Source organism: Bufo bufo, chromosome 4 (genome assembly GCF_905171765.1).
Source record: "Bufo bufo chromosome 4, aBufBuf1.1, whole genome shotgun sequence".
Classification (NCBI taxonomy): domain Eukaryota; kingdom Metazoa; phylum Chordata; class Amphibia; order Anura; family Bufonidae; genus Bufo; species Bufo bufo.
This window is the reverse complement of record NC_053392.1, coordinates 509,291,543-509,316,655: the sequence shown is the minus strand read 5'-3', so window position 1 is coordinate 509,316,655 and position 25,113 is coordinate 509,291,543. Positions and strand designations below refer to the sequence as shown.

Genomic DNA, 25,113 nt, shown 5'->3' with positions numbered 1-25,113 from the left:
TTATACGTTTGGTTCTTTGGCTGGAATTTTTTACGAAAAAAATGTGCCTTTCTAGTTTTGGTCTCTGGAAACCCTTTTTTTTTTTTTTTTTTTTTTTTATCTGAGGCTTTCTCAAGGATTTTATCCAGGCTAGGCCCAAACACATGATCCTGAAAATGGAATTGCACATAATTTATTCTTTGAAGTAAGATCGCCAGACCAGTTCTTCAACCACAGAGCTCTCCTCATGGTGTTCAGAAGGGCCCTACTTTTAGCTGCAAACCTGACTGACTCAGCCAAGGCGTCCGCTGTAAAGGCAGTTGCCATCTTTAGGAGCGGGATAGTCTCCAAAATGTCTTCCCTGGGGGTTCCCATTGACAGATGATTCTCCAGATGAGAGAACCACATTAATAGGGATCTAGCCACTGATGTGGCTGCCACGTTGGTTGAAATTGGCGCTGCAGAAGCCTCCCAAGATTTTTCTCAGGAGACTATCAGCCTTGCGGTCCATGTGGTCTTTCAGCTGGGAAGAGTCCTCAAATGGGATCGCTGTTTTTTTAGCTACCCTGGCGACTGGGGCGTCTATTTTAGGGATTTCTTCCCATAATTTAGTATCTTCCTTGTCAAAGGATAGGCGACTTTTAAATTCCCTAGGAATAAAAAGCCTCTTCTCTACATCTTCCCACTCATCCAAGATCATTTGCTTTAAACTGGAATTCAAGGGAAAAACTTTTCTTTGTTATTAGGCCAGCAAACATTTCCTCCTGAATGGATCTGTCGGTTCGTCCAAGATATCCATGGTCTGCCTAACAGCAGTCAGGAGGGAATCCATGTCCTCAGTTGAGAAACAGTATTTACGTTTCTCCTCGTGAGATGAGGAAGGCAAGGACTCTTCTTCTACCTCTTCTTCCGAATATTCCACCTCTATAACCTCCGGGTCTGACTCTAAGACTTCTCTAGGTCTTTTTATCCCGGTGGTTTGCTCAGCCACCTTTTAGGCGTTATCAGAGAGGAAACTGAAGCTTTAACTTCTTTAATGATGGCCCTAAGGTCTGTTTAATAGGGACGACTGTTCCTTTCATCATTTTATTAATACAGTCTGCACAAAGCTTTTTTGTATGAGTCCTGAAGCCTCTTGCTGCAGATGGCACATCTTTTAGGCTTCTTTTTACTCTCCATTTTGAGGGTAGAATCTTTTTCTCCCTAAGACATGATGATAGAAAGGCAGGCTATAATGCTTTGCTACACCTATCCTTATACCCCCATTGTAGTGCTGGGTACTCGCATGTCCTTGGGCAGGAGGGTCTGGGGACTGCTCTCTCATACTGGATGAATGCATAACTGAGGGACTCCCACTTAGCCCAACCAGAATTTAAATGCCACTGGCACTTACCCCTCCTGTCGTGGATGCTCCTCCCATTCCGGTCATTCCTAGGAAATCCGGATGGGACGCGAGGCCGGAATGCCAGGCCTCCAGCGTCCCTCGCCGTGGGGATTGATCGCAGGGCGCCGCCATACTGGATCCGGTGTCGGAGGTTACATGCATGCGCACTCCTTCCCCAGCGTTTCTACATCACTTCCAGCTCAGCGCAGAAGGCCGGAAGTGACAAGACACTCCGACTCCCGCGTGATCTCCCCTGGAGGAAGCATCCTGCAGCCCAGAGCCCCAGCGGGGTTGCGGCTACCGTTCCCCAGCCCCTAGGCTCTTAGTTCCCAGCAGTGAGCCGCATGACCCACAGGTACTGGAGGGGCTTGGGAGGCTAAGGGACCCCAGCTTAAGGGTTTTAGCCCGGTGAAATAAGTAAGAAAAAAAGAAAAAATTAAAAGGTCCAAAGAGACCTTCTCTCTGCCCCGTCCATTATTGGGACAGGAAAGAACACTGGTGAAGGTGGGTGGGGGGAGCTTTTAACCTCTGTTTCCTGTCCCAATAGTGGGCGGGGGAGACAACCTCCCATGTAGTGCTGTCATGGAGGACGTCCTGGAAATTCAGTTCTCTATCCTACACGGATCACCCATTCATAGTCTACACTCTCTCCCAGCCATGGCCGGATGAGAAGTTGTATGCCTTTACTCCATTTGCGTTAATCCCTAAGGTTCTACAAAGAGTGTTACTGGGAAGCCACAGGTTGCTTGTGATTGCACCTTATTGGTCCAGGAGATCATGGTTCCCACTACTACTGAAGATGTCAGCAGGGGACTTTTATCTACTACCGGATCTCCTTCACCAGGGCCCAGTTTGGCATTCCAGGGCAACTCTACTTCAGCTAGCAGAGTGGAACCTGAACGGCATTTATGCAGTAATTTCCACGATTCTCTATAGCCGCAAAAGTGTAACATCAAAGATCTATAACAGAATCTGGCAGTTATTTTTTAAATTTACAGATGGTGATATCATGGGCCTCTTTATGATCGCTAAGGTTCTGGAGTTTCTCCAGTTGGGTCTACAAAAAGGGTCTTAGAGTTAGCACAATTAAAGTCCAGATATCTGCTCAAGTGCCTTTCTGGACATTAAACTTGCAGAAGTGGACCTCCTCAAAAGATTTGTGAAAGGGGCCAAGAGAAAACCCATGGTTAGGCCCACTGTTCCCCCTTGGGACTTAAACCTGGTACCATCTGCCTTAACAGACAGTCCCTTTGAGCCCTTACTGGAGATATCTTTAAAATGGCTTACTTTCAAAACTGTTTTTCTGATGGCTATTACCACGGCTAGAAGGGTGGGGGAAATACAGGCCTTTTCATGCAGACCTCCTTATCTAACCATCAGAGATGATAGAATAGTATTAAAACACACTCCTTTTTTGCCCAAGGTGGTCTCTAAGTTCCACTGTCTAGAGGAAGTGTCTCTTCCATCCTTTAGGTCTCCATCTGACAGTCAGGAACAAAGACTTTTTCATAACCTAGATGTGAGAAGAGTAGTGCTGACCTACCTTAAAGCCACGGAGGACTTCAGAAAGACTGACAGACTGTTCAATTTTCAGGCCCGAACAGGGGAAATGCGGGAAGCAAAACATCTAATAGCCGATGGATCAGATCTGCAAATCTGAAATCTTGTGGTGTTATGACTCAAAGAAAGCCTCCCCCCCTCCTGCAACAGGAGGCAAACTGAAGCACCCTGGAATCCTCAGTGGTGGAAGGACATGTGCCAAACTGCTATCCGCCTCAGGCCCAGCTGCCACAGAATTTACCCAGTGTGCTGTTATGGAGATATAACGTCCCTGACCGTGCTTACTGGTCCACGTATCCATCCGTATTGAGGTGCACCTTGCCACAGATGGCGTTGCACAGTGCACACCTGATTTTGTCACCTACTTGTGTCACGGGGTTCCGAAGGTGCACTCGGTCCCCCATTGCCCGCAGAACTGTTGCTTAGCTTTTGGCATGAGGTTCTGTGTTTGACCTCATTCCCAGGGCGGCTTTACTAGCTGGGTGGCTCCTTGCTCCTAAGTCTGCCTTGAGCGCCGAGCTGATCACTCGGTGCTCGACTGGTTGGTCTGTCGGTCATGTGACGCTGACCACGTCACATGACCCTCACTCCCCACTATAAATACAGGCAGCCTGCTGGCTACAGGTTGCCAGTTAATTTCTAGGTTCCTGGTATTTGTTGGACTGCTGAATACTTACCTGATCCTGTTCCTTGACCATCCTTTTGCCTGATCCTCCTGTACTGCGCATCCGTCCTGGTATTGTGACCTCGGCTCCCACCTGACTACTCTCTTAGGACTCGTCTTGTACTTCTCTGCTCTCCTGGTATTTATGACCCCGGCTTCTCCTGACAATTCTCTGCTTGCTCCATTTGTACTTTGCAGCTTTCCTGGTATTGACTCGGTCCGTTCACGTCCTGTTTGTCTGTCTGTCATCCCTGCACTTACTCCAAGTTAGGGATTGTTGTCCCCTGTCATTAGGACTCGCGAGGCAAGTAGGCAGGGCCAGGGGTAAGGGTGGAGCGCAGTGGTCACTTCCCTTCCCCCTATGTGTGTGTGTATGCGACCGTTACAACTTGGTTGTGCAGGGAAGGGATAACTCTCCTGGAAAAGTAGTGGTGGCTGGGCACGACTTACTGTGGGACAGCTACCGCCATAAGGCCTTTAAAACTATCCATCTCCACCAGACAGAGTGACAGCATTTCAAAGGCCAACAATTTAGAAATGCTGGCATTCAGGGCTAGGGATCGTGGGTGGTTAAGGGGGTACTTCCTCTTCCCCCTCCAGTGTTTGGGAGATGGAGAGCTGAACACTTCCGTGGGACATTGTGGAGATGCTTGGTGACCCAGGTGTTGGTGTTGCTGGCAGATCCTGTTTGCGGGGTGGCAGGTGGCACTGTCACTCCAGAGGTGGATGAAAAGGCCGACTGCAGCAGAAGAGGAAGCAGGAAAAGCCAGAGACCTTTCTTGGTTTTTGAGGTGTCTACTCCAGGGTTTCCAAACCAGTGTGCCTCCAGCTGTTGCAAAACTACAACTCCCAGCATGCCCGGACAGCCTTTGGCTGTGCAGGCATGCTGGGAGTTGTAGTTTTGCAACAGCTGGAGGCACACTGGTTGGGAAACACTGGTCTACTCCACTGCAGCTCGTGCTTAGCACTTAAATGCCTGGTCATGCAGGTTGTGCTCAGGTTGAGAACGTTTATGCCTCGCTTTAAGCTCTGAGTGCACAGCGTGCAAACCACTCGTGTCTTGTCGTCAGCACATTGTCTGAAGAACTGCCACGCCAGTGAACTCCTTGGCGCTGGCTTTGGTGTGCTCGGTCCCTTGCTGCGGTGGGCAGTAGCAGGCATACTGTCTAGAGGATGTCCGCTCTGCTTTTGCACCCTGCTCCCTCTTCTGCTGTGCTGGTGGCTCTGTGCAATCACTGCCTCTTCCTCCAAACTACATGGGTCACTCGCATAACCTTGATTCCATGTGGGGTCGAGGACCTCATCGTCCTCTCAATCTTGCACCCAGTCTTCACCCCTGCCTTGTCGGTCTGCACACTTTCGAAAGCCCCAGCAGTTGGCACCTGTCTTTCGTCATCATCCGAGACGTGTTGTGATGGTCCTCCCATGTACTCGTCTTGAAAGATAAGTGGTTGGGCATCGGTGCACTCAATTTCTTCCACTTCTGGGGCAGGGCTAGGTGGATGGCCCTGGGAAACCCTGCTAACAGTCATCAAAAAGCAGAAGACTGCTCCCAGACTTGGGGCTCAGACTGCTTGGCTGATTTGCAAGAGGTGAGGTGAAAGACTGGACATTGGCTGCAGGTGCCAACTGTGGTCTTTCAGCAGGAGACTGGGTGGGAGACTGTGAAGGAACTGGATCCACTGTTAGCAAACCAATCTACTATCGCCTGTACTTGTTCAGGCCTCACAATTCGTAGAGCCGCATTAGGCCCGACCAAATACTGCTGCAGGTTCTGTCGCCTACTCACACCTGAGGAAGGGTTTTCACTTGTGCATGTAGCTGGCACAGATCGACCACGTCCTCTTCCTGCAACAGGAGCGACACCAGCAGCACCATGACCTGGGCCACGTCCCTTATTTGATGCTTTCCTAATTTCTCGAATTTAGAATCTTGCCCTAAATGGGTGTTTGATAGTAGAATAGAATGACAGTATGTACAGCGTGTATCTCACACGCACTGAACCAGACTAGGCCTCAATTAAAGATTTGTGCACTAAAAGGCGGTATTTCAAATATCTAAATATAGAAACATAGAATGTGTCGGCAGATAAGAACCATTTGGCCCATCTAGTCTGCCCAATATACTAAATACTATGGATAGCCCCTGGCCCTATCTTATATGAAGGATGGCCTTATGCCTATCCCATGCATGCTTAAACTCCTCCACTGTATTTGCAGCTACCACTTCTGCAGGAAGGCTATTCCATGCATCCACTACTCTCAGTAAAGTAATACTTCCTGATATTACTTTTAAACCTTTGCCCCTCTAATTTAAAACTGTCCTCTTGTAGCAGTTTTTCTTTTAAATATTCTTTCCTCTTTTACCTTGTTGATTCCCTTTATGTATTTAAAAGTTTCTATCATATCCCCTGTCTCGTCTTTCTTCCAAGCTATACATGTTAAGGTCCTTTTAATCTTTCCTGGTAATTATAACCCAAATATATAAAGGGTGTATCTCACAATGACCTATGCAGCAAAGGCTGCCAAAAACTTTTTTTGCCCAAACGGGTGTTTGTTTATTAACCGAATATAGCAGCAGTATATAACCCTGGAATTTCAAACATCGAGACGCTGCAAGGACTGAAATTGTGTATTTTGCACAAAAGTGTTTTATTAATAAAAAAAATCAAACCCATGTATTTAAAGGGTGTATCTCACACGCCTTGACCCAGACTAGGCCTTTAAATTTTGTTTGCCCAAAAAATGGCTGTATTTCAAATACCTGAATAGAACCCCTGTATTTAAAGGGTGTATCTCACACGCCGTGATCCACACTAGGATGCTATCAAAGAATTGTACCCAAAATGGCTATTTCAAATAACTGAATAGAAAGACAGTATGTAAAGGCAGTATCTCACAATTACATCTGCAGCAAAGGCTGCCAACAATTTTTTTCATAATTTTTTTTTGCCCAAACGGGTGTTTTTGTTTAACTGAATTTGACAGCAGTATATAACCCTGGAATTTCACACGTGCTGATGCAAGGCCAGAAAATAGTGGAATCTGGCAAAAAAGTTTAAAAACCTAGAAAATTATGGCTGTATTTCTAGCTTAAATTGCACACTGAATAAGCCTGCAAATGCACCACTTGTAAATTGCCCAAAAAATTATATATATATTTTTTTTCAAACTGATATTTGTGCTGTTTTTTAAAGCTTGGATTTCAATGTCCCAAAAGCTCAGATGCAGTGCTGGTGCACTGAGCTTGCATAAAATGGCCGCCGCCCACCTAACAGACGGATAAAAGTTTAAAAAAAAATTCGGTCAATGTGCTCAGGGTAGGGTAAAAAGATTGTGCCCTGCACCCACACAATTAATTGTATGTAGATTGCTGTTAGATTCTCTCCCTGAAATCACCAGTCCAGCAGCATCCTCTCCAACACTTGTAACAGCAGAGTGACGTGCAGCGCTACGTGACTGAAGCTTGTATAGAGCCTGGGTCACATGCTGCACTGGCCAATCACAGCCATGCCATTAGTAGGCATGGCTGTGATGGCTTCTAAGGTCAGACAGTTAAACGCTTGTTGATTGGCTGCTCTGCAGCCTTTCAAAAAGCACTGAGAAATCACCGAACCCAGACTTTTACTGAAATGTCCGGGATCCAAAAATCCTAAAGTTCTGTACGAACCTGAACGTTACAGTACCGGTTCACTCAACCCTAGTTTTAATATATATGCAAATGAGCCTCTAGGACTAATGGGGGTGTTGCCATTACAGCTAGAGGCTCTGCTTTCTCTGCAACTGTCACGCCCTCTTGACTTTGAGTGACAGGGCCAGGTGTGGTGATGGATACAGTGACGAGGAACGGATACGCTGAAGCCACTTATGCAGTGGGCCAGTATACGGGTGGATAATAGTTCTGTATTTGTTGTGACGCCAATTGCAGCGTGCACAGGGTACAATCACAGGGCCCTTCCAAGGTGTTATAACGTACATCCCAGATTAGGAATGCCAGAGTGATGTAATGGCCTATGTCTCTATAGGGTGATGATAATTGTCAACGGTGTCTCCTACCTGGGTACGGCTGAACTCCTAGTTCCTGGCTCACTTGCAATAAATTGAGTGTACTGATAGTAGGAGGAATTTTGCAGCAGAAATGATGTCCAGACCTTTTAGATGAGGTTCAAACATTTCTTTACTGAAGATAACTTGTATCCAAGCAGTATACAGCTTTGGTCTCTGGTCCCAGCAGGTTTTAGCAATGATTGGCAGGAAATTAATGCTTCTGCTCTTTAAATGTGAGCTTGCAGGATAAGTCGTCTGCTTAGTAGCTCTATAATTGTGGCAGGAACTAATCTTCTGCACTTTTCTATAACTACTGCTGTATGGGGACAAACTAGCTGAGGAGGAATGGCTTCTCCAAGTCTCTGGACTTAAAGGGACTCTGTCACCACTTTCTAACCCCCCCTTTTAAAAGTATTGTTCTCTCCATGGCGCCCTTGTGATTACAAAGGTGTTGTTAGAAGATAAATTCGCCGTCTCCTTTTGATAAAAAGAGCTTTTATCTAACCTGTCAATCTTGTGGATAAGGTGCCCAGGGCGTTTCTGAAGGTCTCAAGCTGCCGCCCGCCGCCGCCGTCGTTGGTGCCCAGCTCCTCCCCTGATCCTTTCAGCGCCGCCTGAATGTAATGAAATCCGCCTCCGGCTCTCGCTCGGTGCCCCCTCCTCCTTTTCAAAGATCCCGCGCGTGCGCACAGGCCTGTGCCTGATGCGCCCGTGCGTACATTTAGAATCAGCCTCATTGAGCGAAGTGCGCATGCGCGCACTTCGCTCAACCTCCTCATCAGACGAGCACTGCAGCCAGCCACTCGGAGCCTGCGGCTCCATACAGCGCTTGGCAGGCTCTGAGTGGCTGGCTGCAGTGCTCATCTGATGAGGAGGTTGAGCGAAGTGCGCGCATGCGCACTTCGCTCAATGAGGCTGATTCTAAATGTACGCACGGGCGCATCAGGCACAGGCCTGTGCGCACGCGCGGGATCTTTGAAAAGGAGGAGGGGGCACTGAGCGAGAGCCGGAGGCGGATTTCATTACATTCAGGCGGCGCTGAAAGGATCAGGGGAGGAGCTGGGCACCAACGACGCGGGCGGCAGCTTGAGACCTTCAGAAACGCCCTGGGCACCTTATCCACAAGATTGACAGGTTAGATAAAAGCTCTTTTTATCAAAACGAGACGGCGAATTTATCTTATAACAACACCTTTGTAATCACAAGGGCGCCATGGAGAGAACAATACTTTTAAAAGGGGGGGTTAGAAAGTGGTGACAGAGTCCCTTTAACTCACAGATGGTTTCTCAGGGGATGCTTTGCTTCCTGGAACTCTGGAGACTGTCTGGCTTTCTGATTCTTCATCCAGCTGAGGCTGCAGCTCAGCCTGGGTATATGATCAGGTCTCAGCCGAGACAAGATCCTTGCTGTCTTCCCTATACAGGGGATCGCCTACACACACCCTACCCCCTAGCAGGGGGTGGGCTACACTCAATCTAACTTCCTTATCCACCCATGCTGCAGGATGTGGGAACAGTGCACACCTCCACAGAGGGGGAGCTAAGCTGGAATAATACATTCCAGCCTAGATATACTAAACTGAGACTAGTACCTGGCCAATGCATTGCTGCCACCTGCTGGTAACAGGTAAATTACAAGGAACAATTGTATTTAACGTGGTTTTACATGCACATTTGTGAACACATAATAAACTACATCAGATGACAATATACAGGCTCTTAGAAGATAGTAGCGGGATAGAGGTGTGTAGTAACACAACTCTGGGGTGTTAAATTTACACTGCCTGGCCCTGTCAAATGGGTGCAAATCTGCTGACAGATGCCCTTTAAGACAGTATATCCCTTACACACCAGCAGAAGTCTCAGTCCCTCTGTCTCCAGCAGTGCCTTTTCCATTCTCCTCCACCTTCCCCCATCCCCTCTCCATAGACTGCTGTTATCTCATACTTCAGTGAGCAGGAAGTCTGTATTCACTGCTCATAGCTACAGTATATTCAGTAAATAGGAGGGGGAGCAAGCGAGGAGCTCAATAGGAAATTTTTTTTTTTTTTTTCCGTTTACCTTAACTGGTCAACCTACGCACATCAAAGTTGATAAAGCAAATTTAAAGAATTTAACTGGTCAACCTAGTTGCTGACAGCTGATTCATTGTCTTCTAACTGAACTCCTACATTTTCAGGACTTTGAACTTCGTCAGTATGAAGAAACTCGTTGGGTAACAACTTCACTAAAACAGGACATTTTTGGCATGGGGATGGTGACTAGTTTCAACCGTCTGTTTAGGTATTTCAATGGGAACAATGCTAAAGGTAGGTTGTCCTCCTTTTTTTTTTTTTTTTTTTTTTTTTTTTTTAATATAAGGCTCTGCTCACATCCATATTGTAAGGCTTTGTGTTCTGCAGTGCTATGCTTGCCATTAAAATGACTGAAATCCTGCCAGATATAATAAGTAAATGCTAACAATTTTGACTTAACATTGCACCAGAACAATAAGGGTGCCTTCACACGCGGCAGATTTTGCAGCAGAAAATTCTGCTACTTAAAATCGTTTCAATTAATTTGAATGAGTCGGCAAGTACATGGGTTTCTGCAAGCTTCATTGAGGTCAATGGAGCTGATTTTCAGTCGTGGAATTTTCTGCTATGTCTGAAGGTACCCTAATGGTCAAAAACCATTAAAAGAATGAAGGCATCCAATGCTTGAAGGTAACAATGGAGCGTTCTAGACTTCATAATGTCAAACTATCATCTAGTACATGCAACGACGCATGAGCGTACTAGTGATGAGGTGCTGAGGATGGTAGTACTCACGGTTAAGACGTCCCTTGGACGGCGTGCAGTGGATGGGAAGATGGCACGAAATCTTCCAGGGCACTCTGTTACAGGGAACTCCAGCCAGATGGAAGTTTGAGGTGCTTGTGGCGACTGTCCCTGGTTCGTGACACCAGCACCATAAGGTGCAATGAGGAGATGAAGTGGAATGATAGGCAGTAGTTGAACCAAACAAGAACTTTACTTGGCAGTTGTAATCTTGCAGTGAATAGACTTTGGTAGCAGCACTTTGTATTGCATGAAATTTGCAAAGATGATAAAGCTGCAAATTCCCATTAGCAGGCTCTGTGAAGCACTGTGTGTAGGTTCCAGCTCAACTTACTTATGCAGGAGTGGTGAAGATACTCTGCTTTGTTCCTGGTCTTGCTCAGGCTTATTATCCTTGCAACAATATAAATATTAAACATAGCTTTGTACATGTCAGGTCGTGTCCAGGTTTTTGCTGGAAGCTTCTCCTGGTCACTTGGTGCTGATCAGTCCTTAAGCTGGGAATGCTCTAACCTCCAAGTTCAAGTAGCCCCCCCCCCCCTCCTGAGCCGTACCAGGCTGCATGCCCTCAACATGGGGGGTTGGGTGCTCTGGGGCAGGGGGCGCACTGCGGCCCCCCCACCTCAGAGCACCCTGTCCCCATGTTGATGAGGACAGGGCCCCTTCCCGACAACCCTGGCCGTTGGTTGTCGGGGTATGCGGGCAGGAGGCTTATCGGAATCTGGGAGCCCCCTTTAATAAGGGGGCCCCCAGATACCGGCCCCCCACCCTAAGTGAATGAGTATGGGGTACATCGTACCCCTACCCATTCACCTGCAAGAAAAGTGGTAAAAACACAAATAAACCACACAGTGTATTAAAATATTTTATTTTTCTGCTCCGGAGGCCGCCCCCTGTCTTCTTTATTAGCTCTTTTACCAGGGGGGGCTCTTCTTCTTCCGATATCCCGACGGGTCTTCTCCGCTATCCGGGGGGGGTCTTCTCAACTCTCCGGGGTTCTCCTTCTGTCTTCTCCTTCTGTCTTGTTGTCTCCTTCTGTCTTCTGTCTCCGGGGGGGGCTCTTCTTCTTCCGATATCCCGACGGGTCTTCTCCGCTATCCGGGGGGGTCTTCTCAACTCTCCGGGGTTCTCCTTCTGTCTTCTCCTTCTGTCTTGTTGTCTCCTTCTGTCTTCTGTCTCTGGGGGGGGCTCTTCTTCTTCCGATATCCCGACGGGTCTTCTCCGCTATCCGGGGGGGTCTTCTCAACTCTTCGGGGTTCTCCTTCTGTCTTCTCCTTCTGTTCTTCTTCTGTCTTCTCCTTCCTTCTTGTTGTCTCGGCGCACCCCGGTTCTTCGTCTCGCGAGACTCGGCGCACCCCGATTCTTCTCTCTGTTGTTGACTCGGCGCACCCCGGTTCTCGCGAGACGAAGAATCGGGGTGCGCCGAGTCTCGCGAGACGAAGAACCGGGGTGCGCCGAGTCAACAACAGAGAGAAGAATCGGGGTGCGCCGAGTCTCGCGAGACGAAGAACCGGGGTGCGCCGAGACAACAAGAAGGAAGGAGAAGACAGAAGAAGAACAGAAGGAGAAGACAGAAGGAGAACCCCGAAGAGTTGAGAAGACCCCCCCGGATAGCGGAGAAGACCCGTCGGGATATCGGAAGAAGAAGAGCCCCCCCCGGAGACAGAAGACAGAAGGAGACAACAAGACAGAAGGAGAAGACAGAAGGAGAACCCCGGAGAGTTGAGAAGACCCCCCCCGGATAGCGGAGAAGACCCGTCGGGATATCGGAAGAAGAAGAGCCCCCCCTGGTAAAAGAGCTAATAAAGAAGACAGGGGGCGGCCTCCGGAGCAGAAAAATAAAATATTTTAATACACTGTGTGGTTTATTTGTGTTTTTACCACTTTTCTTGCAGGTGAATGGGTAGGGGTACGATGTACCCCATACTCATTCACTTAGGGTGGGGGGCCGGTATCTGGGGGCCCCCTTATTAAAGGGGGCTCCCAGATTCCGATAAGCCTCCTGCCCGCATACCCCGACAACCAACGGCCAGGGTTGTCGGGAAGGGGCCCTGTCCTCATCAACATGGGGACAGGGTGCTCTGAGGTGGGGGGGCCGCAGTGCGCCCCCTGCCCCAGAGCACCCAACCCCCCATGTTGAGGGCATGCAGCCTGGTACGGCTCAGGAGGGGGGGGGGGGGCGCTCGCTCGTCCCCACTCCCTTCCTGGCTGGCCGGGTAGCGTGCTTTGGATACGGGTCTGGTATGGATTGTAGGGGGACCCCCTACGCCGTTATTTTCGGCGTAGGGGGGGCTCTCCTTACAACCCATAACAGACCTAAGGGCCCGGTATGCTCCTGAGGGCGGGACCCAGGCCGGATTTTTATTTAAAATCCGGCGGGGACTTCCCCCTCAGGATTCATAACAAACGCCGCACACGTGTAGAATTGGCGGGAATCCAAGTCGGATCTCCCGCCTCTTCTATGACGCGCTTGCTCTCCATCGCGGCAAGCCAGCTCGGCGCTGGCTCCCGCGATGGGGCTCGTATGTAACTCCTGGGGCAAAGCCCAGGAGGACAGTCAGTCTCCTAACTTCTCTCCCCACACTCTCTAACTCTAACTTCCTATTGCTGGCCTATTTTAAATGATGTAATAGAGACCTAGTGTTGGCAAAGTGTAGTGCGTTTGAACAGCCTGAAATAAGAATTTAGCAGCATATGATAAAGGCAAATACAGTAGTGAGTGCAAAATGACATGAAATGAAACATTAGTACATTAGAGAGAAACTCAGTTGCCAACTGTCCTGAATTTGCAGGGAATCCCTGGTCTTCAGAGACAGTCCTGGCAAATTCAGGTGGTCTTGAGCAGAAAATGGGTGGGGGCTGATAGCCCCACCCATAAATGGGCATTTCTGGATGCAGTCGGGCATTCCCAGGCGAGATTTCCAGTGTCCCAATTTTTACTAACCTGAGTGTTGGTAAGTTTGAATTCTGTATATTGAAGATAAAATATTCTGGTGTAGGAGTTTGCCCATACAAAGCTAGACATCTGGCCTATAATGTGGAAACTTCCAAACCCATGCCAGTGTGTTCTTTTAAGAGAAAAAGGAAAGTATGGTAGAGTGTTGGCCAATAGAAAACTAGTTTTAGTGCTCTCATTAAGAAAAACCAAATTGGAGTATTGCAGGTTTAATTCCTTGTAATGGCTAACAAAAAAATAGTAATGATGCTACATGGCTACCTTTCGAGACATCACCAGTAGAGTTTGCCCGGCGGTCATTTCGCGGTGAACTTTGTTCACGATCTGCCAAACATATGGCGATATTCACACGCGCCATATTTTTTTGCATAGCACCGAACGTTAACCCATGACACATCCATCAGGTGGGACAGGGCAGCCAATTGAAGCATTTCAGCACATGGACATACCCCCCCCCCCCCCCCTTTATATAAAAAAATATATATTTGGCCACCATTTTATATTCAGTCTTTTTCCAGTGTAGGAAGAAGTTGCTGTGTGGAGCAGAGACATACTGTTAGGGACACCAAAAGCTAGCTAATGGGGCCAAAAAAGTCATTTTAAGGACTGTTATAGGTGTGATACTTATAATATACTTTTTAACATGGAAAGTATATTATAGTGCAGTGGTGTGTGTGTGTGTGTGGTTCTGTGGCAGGCGCAGCACTATAAAGTGCCTTTTGTGCTGTGGCATTAGAAGAATTTTGATATCTCTGACTTCTAGTCTAACCAGACTGTCTATTAGGCCTCATGCACACGACCGTTGTGGTCCACATCCGAGCCGCAATTGTTGTGGCTCGGGTGTGGACCCATTCTCTTCAATGGTACCGCAAAAGATGCGGACAGCACTCCATGTGCTGTCGGCATCCGTTGCTCTGTTTCGTGGCCCTGCAAAAAAAATATAGCATGTCCTATTCTTGTCTGTTTTGCGGACAAGAATAGGCATTTCTACAATGGGCCGCTTGTTCCTTTCCGCAAATTGGGGAAGGTACACGGGCGGCTTCCGATTTTTGCGGACCGCAAAAAAGGCACTGTTGTGCATGAGGCCTTACTTTGTAATTCCTTTAGCACTGTTCTATGGAAACAGGTATAAAGAGCACACCAAATGCTTGAAATAACTTCTTTATTAACTTTAACTTTTCTTCATATAGCACTGCCGCCTCTGCAGCAGATAGTCCATGTACATAATGCGTGTTAAAAAGATGTCACATAATAGCGGTATGCATAAGATGGTGGTTTAACTTTTCAATCTTGTTGTTCAACATAAAATGGTTGAAATATTTCTCTTGAGTATCTGTACTCATTTTAAGTTATTTAAGCACTTTATGATCTCTGAAGTATATCTGAGGTCTAACTAGTAGTTCACTTGCTGAATGTGGTTGCAATATGCAGTTAGCAGTAACTATTTGCAGATTGAGTATGATCTGGTATGGTTGTATGCAATTTGGATTGCAATATGGAATTTGGATTGTGAACTTTTGTAGTTTGCAATTGGTGGAACTAAGTAAACACACAACTGGTTCAGTATACAGTTCTAATCACTAACAGTAGGAAAATTATATAACTGTTTTAAATACCTATCTTGGCCTCTGTTTCCATAAAACACAGCTCTTAGTGGAGTGTCTGTTCAGCTCCTCTCTGATTCCAGCAGCTCCTGCTAGTGGAATTTCCCACAAGCTGTGTGTGAGGCTGGCTGTAATTGGTCTAGACTCCTGCGCAGCAACAACAGACTCTATGCTTTGTTTCTGCTGTGTCATTGAGCTTGTCTCCAATTCATATAATGAATCTTAAATGCATATTATCTTTTCTGCTTCTGTTAGCAAAATATATAACTGTTATGACATCCAAACATGAAGTTGCTGTAAATAACTCAGCTTTTTTCTTTAACACACAAACATAGGAAATGTATTAAGGTTATTGGCAGGTCTAGCTGTATACACAAATAAGCTATATTAGCAACCTAGGACAGGTCTTAGCTGGCCAGCTACACTCCCACCAAATTACCTATAATTCTATGTTCTTAGTGATAGGACTTGAACATGAATTTGAGAAATTTTCCATTATCTCAACTTCTAAGTGCATTTTATCACTCAAGTAGAACTAACTTCTGTATAGGATGTTCCAACTTTAGTGGAATAGTGAAGTTTTCCTTTGTCAAGTTTTGAGTCTCCTATTTGTAACAATACTCTTACTAGTTTGTCTTCAGCCTTTTGAACTTCTAGAACTTTGGCTAATTTCCATTGACTTCTAGGTAAATTTTCTTTCACTAACACTGTCACCAACTTGGACATTTCTTCTGGGTGTTTGCTGTTTACTTAGCATCAGATTGGCTAAGTACTCTTTCCTCCCTCTCTATTCCAAAACTTATCTGATAGATATTTAACTCTTCGCCATCTCCTTTTAGCATATAAATCCTCTTTGGTGAACTTGCCAGGTGGTGGCTGTATGTAATCAGACTTAAAGTGAAGTAGATGGTTGGGAGTTAAAGGGTCCAAATTTGTAGGATCGTTGTTATCAACTAAGTGGACGACTTAACAGACTACTTCATAGAATAGGGTCCTAAGTGAAGCATCATCTATTTTTTCAACACTAAACTTACATTCCTTACAGTTCTGATTTGTCTTTCCTGAACTCCTGTATGGCTTGCATGTGGAGCATTCATATGAAAATTGCACTGTTTCTCTAACAAATACTCAGTTTTCTTTATTGATCTGTTTTAGAGCTTTCTTCAATTCATTCTTTGCTCCGACAAAATTAAATCCTTGGTCAGATCTAAGCACTGACAGTACCTCTAATGGCTATGAAACCTCTCAAGGAGTTGATGAATGCGTCAGTTGACATATTCTCTAACATTTCCAGGTGAATTGCTCTGGAGCTTAGACATGTAAATATTAGTTTATATCTCTTGTACTCTGTGGTTCTGATGAATGGGCCAAAACAATCCATTCTGCTATGGTGGTGGGAGTTTACACGATCTGCCGGTAAGTCTGCCATTCTTTGTTCTTCAGTAGGTCTACGTGCCTTTCTGCAGACTACACATTTACTTATATACTTTGCTTCCTTTCACAACTGGAGATGGCCTTGCAGTTCACCTGGCGGTCGTTTCGCCGCAAACTTTGCTCATTCAACGAAAGGGTGAACATATGGTGATGTCAGCCCTTGCCATATTCTTTTACATTGTGAAGAACTTTGACCAATGACACATCCATCAGGTGGTACAGGACAGCTAACTGACATTTCAGCACATGGACCTACCCCCTACCTTATAAATAAACCCGATCTGGCTACAATTTTATATTTAGTGTTTTGCCAGTGTAGGGAGAGGTTGCTGTGTGGAGCAGGGACAGACTGTTAGGGACACCAATACAAATCCAGCAACCTGTACCACCTTGATCACCTTGATCCGTCTTGGAATGACTAATGAATATCTTAACAGTCTGAAAAACTAAAAACCGAGGAACTAAGTAAGCCCGTCAACTGAAACTTAGATCTTGGAAGGAGCTCATTAATGTGCAATGCACCGAAGAACATAGGCAGTGGAAAACAAACCTGCTTCATAATCCGAAAAACAAACTGAACTATTAACTGACACCAAAGACAAAACTATCAGGAGTAACAGGACAACGCCTGTCAAACACAATTGCCCTACTTATACCCCTTCAACAGATGCTTAATAATGAGAATTTCACAAAGACCTATTGCCTAACAACCTCATAAAAAAAAAAAAAAACACAAGAATCAGACATGCAGTTGAATAGGCCAAAGGCTTACAAAACAAAGATATGCAAAAGGCAACAGTTGACTGCTTCAACAGTATCAAGGGAGACTATGATAAGTCAGACAGACATAAAACTAGACCATTTAGACCAAGTGCCTACATAACTTGACCATGTAGATGGGGCAAACTATTGCTGCAAAAGTCCCATAATCATGACCATTTCACAGTCCACAGGTGAAGTGGGCACCGTTCTCCCTCCTGCTCTGCATAAGGAACCAACTGACAAAATCTGCAAAACTGAAAATGGGATAACGCATCAGCAACCTCATTCGATCTACCAGGAATATGCACTGCCCTAAGTAAGATATTCCAACTCAAGCATAGCAAAACTAAATGCCTTAACAAATTTATCCCCATACTACACTTAGATGATAAACAATTTTTATGGCAAAGACCACACCCTTATCTGTGTTCAGCATCGACTTCCTATTCTTGAACTGAGAACCCCATAGTGTAACAGCAACAATAATTGGAATGGTTCCAACAATACTAAATTCTTCACTAATCCTCTATCAAACCAGAACTGGGGCCAACACTCAGCACACCATTTAGCCTGAAAAAAGGCACCAAAACCTACTTAACCTGAAGCATCTGTGAACAGCTGTAGATCAGCAGCATAAATAAAATCAGACTGCCAAATCAGACAACCATTAAAACCCTGAAAAAATCCCAACCAGACTAATAAATCCTCCTGAACCTCCCTTGAGATCCTGACATGAAGGGCAGGATTCCTCAGCCCAGTAATAATCAAAGATAAATGATGAGAAATACTTGCTAATGGCATAACCTTGGAAAAATATACCAATAAACCCAAGAGATTGAATTTCCTTTACCGTGGCCCTCGACCTACAAAATAACACTGAGAACGCAGAGATGGCTTTAACTATTCTCAGAAGGTATTCTGAATTCACCAGCAACTGTCAATTACAATTCCTAAATACTCTAAACATGTACACGGAACAAAATGTTTCATCTAAAGCCAAAGCAATCCCAATCAAGGAGCTGTGCACAAGCTGGAGAGGAACCAGGATCAATAAACAAAAAATCATCCAGATAGTGTGTCAATGAACCCATAGGCATCCAAACAGCCACAACCCATTCCAGAAAACATGAAATCTTCAAAATAAAAGCAAGACCACGAGCAGCCCGTAGGAACACGGGTCAAAAAAGAAACCAAAAAGACAAAAATCTAGTGAATTAAAACCAACCGGATGAACCGGCAACAAACTAAAAGCAGATTTTATGTCCGCCTTAGCCAACAAAGAGCCAGACCCAAAATCCTTAATCAAGCTAATGGAGTAATCAAAAGAAGCATATGACACTGATGCCAAACTCTTATCAATCTCGTCATTCAAAGACGTACCAAGAGGAAACGACAAGTGGTGAATGAGCCTAAAAGAGTTAGGCTCCTTCTTAGGAACAACCCCTAAGGCGGATATATGAAAATTTTCAAACTGGGGGGGGGTAAACAAAAGGGCCAGCTACTCTACCTAAAGACAACTCATTAACAACTTTATCTACAGCTACATTAGGAAACTGCTGAACAGACAAAAGATTTCTAACCACCACAAAACCTGAACCTGAAAAACCCGATATTACAAACCCATCCTGAAAACCATTAGTTAACAATTCAGCCATCTGTTGATTTGGGTAGCGCCTTAGCTAAGGCAGCATGATCTACAACCTTATTGGACTCCAAGCTTTTTCCCAACAATTCTTTTGGAGACTGGGGGCCAGAGATGCTAGCTTTCTTAAAACATTGGGTGCCCCCCACCCCAAAAAGAGCATTCGTGCTTGTATTTACACGTGGCAGGCCATCGACACGGAGTATCATTAAATGCAAAATGGGTACCCTTTCCCAACAGGCCTACACTTTGATTAGCAATCGATCTATGCGCTGGGGAGAAACGCTGCGGCAACATCAAATTCAACCATAGGCCCACATCCTTAACTCCCCAAAGCACGGACGGATACACAGCCAGTTTCTGACAGAAACCCTCATCATAATACCAACCCAAACCGGATTTATTTTTATATGCCTCCAAAACCATTTCAAGATGCTGAAACAGCCCTGAACAATATTCAGGCCTACGGTCGCTTAACACACTAGCGAATATACAAAATGCTTGCAGCCAGTTATTGAATGACCGCGCCACAGGCTGTTTGCAGTCATCCAAACCCAGCTTATCTTCTTTCTTCTCTGGCTTCACAACAAAATCCTTTGAAGCTGGCAAAAGGAACAAGCTATCAGCATATTCATTATTATAAATCTTCTCCTTAACAGATGCAGCTAAATGAAAACCCAACGGACACAAAGTACATGTCACCGCTTCCTTGTATCACCCTTCACCCTAACAGGCGGAGTAGGAAAAGGCTCGTCCGTCCCTGCAACACCCAATCACTGTCCACCCAGACCCGCTGGACACCATGCCGCAGATACATCAATCGGCCATGGAAACCGAGCAGCACCGGTGAGAGGGAGGGAGGCAGATACCGACTGAGGAGCCGTAGGCAAACCTTTTAAGGTATTTAAAACCTGTAACAGAGGTACAAGCGAAGAAGCAGCTGGAAACTCTCCCTGCGCAATGACTCGTCCCTCCTGCAGAGTTGGATGCAACCGCTGAGAACTAACCAGCCGGTGATCCTGTTGATTGAGGATCCTCCACCGTAGTAATTGCAGCTTGACTCGATAAGGGAATTCTGGAGGCAATGTCCACAATGATGGGACCAGCATCTGTGGCAGAGACCGGCACAGGGGCTAGGGGCATAGGAACAACATGCATAGCATCATTATTCACCCTTACCACCCGCAGTAGATTGCTCACCAGACCTGACGATTGCACGGTATTCAGAGGCTCCACTTGAGAAAAAACACCGGAAGCTAAAGGGTTAAAAGGACATGCTGCTGAACACTGATTCATTAATAGTAAATTTTCCTCTAGATGCAGTTGCTCCCTTTGGCTGAAGACACAGCCTGCGAAGATGATGCAAGCACAGGAACACAAACAGCTTCCGGCTCCTGAGGCAGATGAGCCGTAACAGAAGAGGACCGAGGGACATCTTCAGGAGCTACCTCAGGTAAGCCAGACCGCACTGCGTACTTGCTGCGGACAAGCTGCATCCCGGTGACCTCTAACATCCTTGCGCCTGGAGGAAGGGGTCACAGGCCGCTCCAGTGACTGCAGACTCCTAGGAGGGGAGGGAGAAAAAACCCGGCGACTTCTCTTCTGGCGCTCAGAGTGCCGCTAACTTAAAGATGCCACAGTCCCTACTTCCACATTATCTGTTACAGGCAGCGCAGGGCCAGGCGCAGACTGCTCCCTCAGGCAAGACTCCAGCAATTCACCCTCCAACGCCTGCTCTTCTCCTCAGCGATCAGCACATCCATCGGACAGGGGGACTGTCTTCAGCAGCGATGATTCTTCTTTCACCGATGAGGTACGGACCCCAGCTTCACCTGCGCCCACATATTTATCTGCACTAGCTCAACCTGACTAGCCAATCACAGCCTTGGCAGCATAAACAAAGGTAACCATTGGCTAAAATATCAGCCAATAAAGTAAGGATTGCCCAAACGGTGGCCAATCAAAACAATGTTGCCATCCCAGGCAATCTGCCTGGACATGGCAACGGTAAAAAAGGCGGGACAAATTCCCGCCAAAACTAATAGCATGAACCTCCTAGGGATGACCTTAATACCATGTGGATCTTTCCCTAATGTCCAGGATCCCACCATTCTGAAGAGCAGGAACAAATGTCTGTCTTAAAGGAGACGTGTGTTTTCTTGCTGTGATGTGATGCTCTGTGCAGACTTGCGATGCGCTGGCTTGGATACCTTGCTGCAGGCTTTGGGCCTAGTGTCGGGAAACTAGCTGGCTGAAGTACATGGCCTCTTCGTGGATAGTGGTGCGGGCACTCTAGCTCTGGACTTTGGCCTCCCACCATGCATCTTTCTCTCTAGGGATAGCAGGAGGGTTGGCGCTCTGACTATCTTGCCTTTGCCGTTCTGCCACTAAGAGTTAGCTGCAGTTTGACTAATGCACATGTTCTATGGTAGCTCTGCTGAGGTGTCTTTGCATGCTCACTCGGAACAGTTGCTGTGCGGCTGTATATGCTGGTGCACTAATGTGCCCTTTACTGTGCAAGTTGTGGAGCGCTATCACTTTGCCCTCTGAGGGTAATAGTTCCACTGTGGCAGGCGCAGCACTATGAAGTGCCTTTTGCACTGTGGCATTAGAAGAATTTTGATATCTGACTTTTAGTCTAACCAGACTGTCTATTGCTCTGTAATTCCTCTAGCGCCATTCTATGGAAACAGTAGGTTTTAAAGAGCACACCAAATGCTTGAAATAACTTTAACTTCAACTTTTCTTCATATATAACACTGCCACCTCCGCAGCAGTCCATGTACATAACACGTGTTGAAAAGATATCACAAAATGGTGGTATGCATAAGATGGTGGTTCAACTGTTCAATCTTATCATTTAACATAAAATGGATATATTTCTCTCGTGTTTCTGTACTCCCTTTAAATTTAAGCACTTTATGATCTCTCTGAGGTCTAACTAATTCACTTGCTGAATGTGGTCGCAATTTGCAATATGCAGTTAGCAGTAACTATTTGCAGATTAGTTGAGTATGGATGTATGCAATTTGGATTGTGAACTTTGTAGTTTGCAATTGGTGGAACTGTAAGTAAACACACAACTAGTTCAGTATACAGTTCTAATCACTATTTATAGTAGGGACATTATATAACTGTTTTAAATGCCTATTTTGGCCTCTCTGCTTCCATAAACCACAGCTCTTAGTGGAGTGTGTCTGTTCAGCTCCTCTGGTGAATAATCATACCAGCAGCTCCCGCTAGGGGAATTTCCCACACAAGCTGTGTGTGAGGCTAGCTGTAATTGGTCTAGACTCCTGCCCAGCAACAACAGTAACTCTCTGCTTTCTGTTTCTGCTGTGTCATTGAGCTTACCTCACGTTCATTTAATGAATCTTAAAAGCATATTATCTTTTCTGCTTCTGTGAACACTATATATAACAGTTATGACATCCAAACATGAAGTCGCTGTAAATAACTCTGCTTTTATCTTTAACACACAAATATAGGAACTGTATTAAGGCAGGTCTAGCTGTATACACATATAAGCGATATTGGCAACCTAGGACAGGTCTTAGCTGGCCAACTACAGGTTCTCCTGCCATACTGTAGCCAGATAGAGGGACAAACTCTATTGGAATGACTAATTGCAACTGGTGTGATATACCTGTTGCCCCAAAAAAACTGAATAAGGGGTGCGATATACCTGCTTCCACAAAATTAAGGGGTTTGATATACTGGCTTCCAGCAAATACTCATTAAAGGTTTCTAGATAAATGTTTCTACAAAATACTGATCGATATACCAGCTTCCACCAAATATTGATTGAGGCCTGCAATATACCTGCTTTCACAAAAACTGCTCTTCTATAGGGAATTTGTCACAGGGTCAATTTGAAAATGACTGGCAGAGGAAAAGGCAGGCCATTCTGCAGGGGTGGTAGGGGTCTGGCAGGTGCACCAGGCCAGAGCCTAAGTGGGAAGTTGGAGAAGGTGCGTGCGATTTACGTCAAAGGACGCACCAGAGTTGGTTGAGTGGCTCACTCAGCCTTCCGCTTCTGCACCCTCCTCGCTGTGTGCACCCCCAAAGACACCACCACCATAGCCTCTCCACTCGAGTAAGAGGAATTATTTTCCCATCCATTCCCAGACCTTACCGATGCGCAGCCATTCTTTGCATCGGATCAGGAAGAGGAGGTAGCAACGGCCGCCACCCAGCGGTCTGACAGCACCTGGCCTCCCATCACTTAAGAAGGGACCTGGCCTTCCATCACCGAGCCCACTGGGAGTAACACTGTCAGAACCCATAAAGCCACACTCCCGGTGCTCCACGTCCTGCTTCTCCTCTCTTCCCATTTGTCTTCCACCGAGCCGTCATCGCGTTCATCTGACAAAAGGCAGGTTTTCGTGGCCTAAATGTTCAAATGTAAAAAGTTGACACCGGATAACCCTCTTGCTGACCGCTGGCTTGTCGGAACTGCTAGCCCACCAACTACTGCCATATAAACTGCTGGACTCTGAGGCCTTTAGAAAATGTGTCCATTGGCACACCGCAATGTAAGTTTCCCGGAAGGAAATATTTCTCCCAGAAGGGCATCCCAGAGCTATATGGACACGTTCAGCAGCAAGTGAATGTATCTCTGGCACAGTGTCGGTGCCAAGATACATCTGACCAGACACATGGTCTAGGAAACATGGGCAGGGAAGGTACATAACTTTTACTGTCCACTGGGTGAACCTTCTGACAGCTGTCAAGCATGCAACCTGTGGCTACCGTGTGGATTTAGTGTTGCCTCCACAGATTGCATGCAGGCCTCTACTCCTCTGCTGACTCCTCCTTTTCCACTGCTACTGCCTCTTCCGCTGCTCCCTAGAACCTATTCGATGTGCCAGGTGAGATGTTGCCATGCTGTGCTGCAGCTGTTGTGCCTGGAAGCTAAGATCCACACCGGTCCTGCACTGTTTTCAGCTCTGCGGTCACAAGCCGATCAGTGGCTAACCCCACTCAATTTGACAGTTGGTAAAGTGGTGTGCGACAATGGTGCCAATCTGCTGAGCATGTTGAAACAGGGCAAAATGACACACGTCCTGAACTTAGTCATGCAGCAATTCATTGCCAAATACCCCAGGGTCCAGGACGTCTTGCAGCAGGCCAGGAAAATCTCTGGCCATTTTAGAAGATCTTACACAGGAATGGCTCGCCTTACTGACGTTCAGCGGCAACACCACCTACAGTGTAAGACTGTGAACCGGGGAGGGACCCCAGGATACAGTGAAGTCAGATGAGGAAAGCTACAACACACAGCTTTGTGCAAAACAAACTTTACTAAAACAGTAATATAGACATAACAATGTGAGGGTGCACCAAAGATCTTATACCCCAGGGCCAACAGTCACTGTTCCTGTCAGGTTGGACAAACCTATCGCATGCTCTGCTGTGCACGCTATTGCAAGTCGATGCTGTGCCACAAAAAAAGAAAAAAAAATAGCCGATGGCGTGCGCACACAGCAGAGCCTGCAAGTCGATACTGTGCCGCAGAACAATTCTGTAAAGCCTGCCAAGTATGCAAGTCCTAACTAACTATTTGCAGGCTGAGTAAACGGATTCTATCTTACAAATCCAGTGTTTTCAATATCTCTGCTCACTTCCTGGTTCTTTCAGCAACCAGCAGCATGTCATCCTCTACTTTTGCATATTTAAGTCCAGCAGTAACTTGGCTGTAACAGAACCAGCGGCCTCCTGTGGCCAAAATGCAAAATGACAATCCTAAAGTTCAATTATGCATAGCATTATACAGGGAAAACTGTTCCACAATCTCACATCAGACATCTGATTTGTGACAGCCCGACGTGCTGGAACTCCACCTTGTATATGCTTGATGGGCCGCTCCAGCAGCAACGTACCGTTAACGACTACCTGTACGAACTCTGCAGCAGGATGGGTTCTGGGGAGCTTGGTTTCTTTTCCACACGCCAGTGGCTGCTCATGTGCAACACATGCAGACTTCTGCAGCCATTTGAGATCACCAAACTGGTCAGTCGCAGCCAGGACACAATCAGGGACATCGTACCTTTAAGCCTTCTTTCTGGAGCATGCATTGCGTTGTGTCATTGATGAAGCCATCGAGATGCTGGAAGATGAGGAAGTCGCAATGCTGAATGAATTCCTAGGGGGGGGCTACACCATCTGAGACAAGTCACAGGAGGATGGTGCCTGGGGGTGGGGGGGGGAGCAAGGAGAGCAGACTTTAAACTTTTCAGGGATCCCTGGTGTTGTCTGTGAATG

At 46.4% G+C, this 25,113-nt stretch overlaps 1 protein-coding gene across 1 annotated transcript in view; it reads left to right on the top strand.

The window, feature by feature from the left end:
- The first annotated feature begins 852 nt into the window (after window positions 1-852).
- The window catches only part of LOC120999291 (heme-binding protein 2-like), a 40,618-nt gene continuing 16,357 nt past the window's right edge, over window positions 853-25,113 (top strand). Inside the window, exons 1-2 of the mRNA XM_040430163.1 lie at window positions 853-861; window positions 9,812-9,941. Of these exons, the coding sequence (XP_040286097.1) occupies window positions 853-861; window positions 9,812-9,941 (139 nt within the window). The remainder of the gene's footprint in view (window positions 862-9,811; window positions 9,942-25,113) is intronic.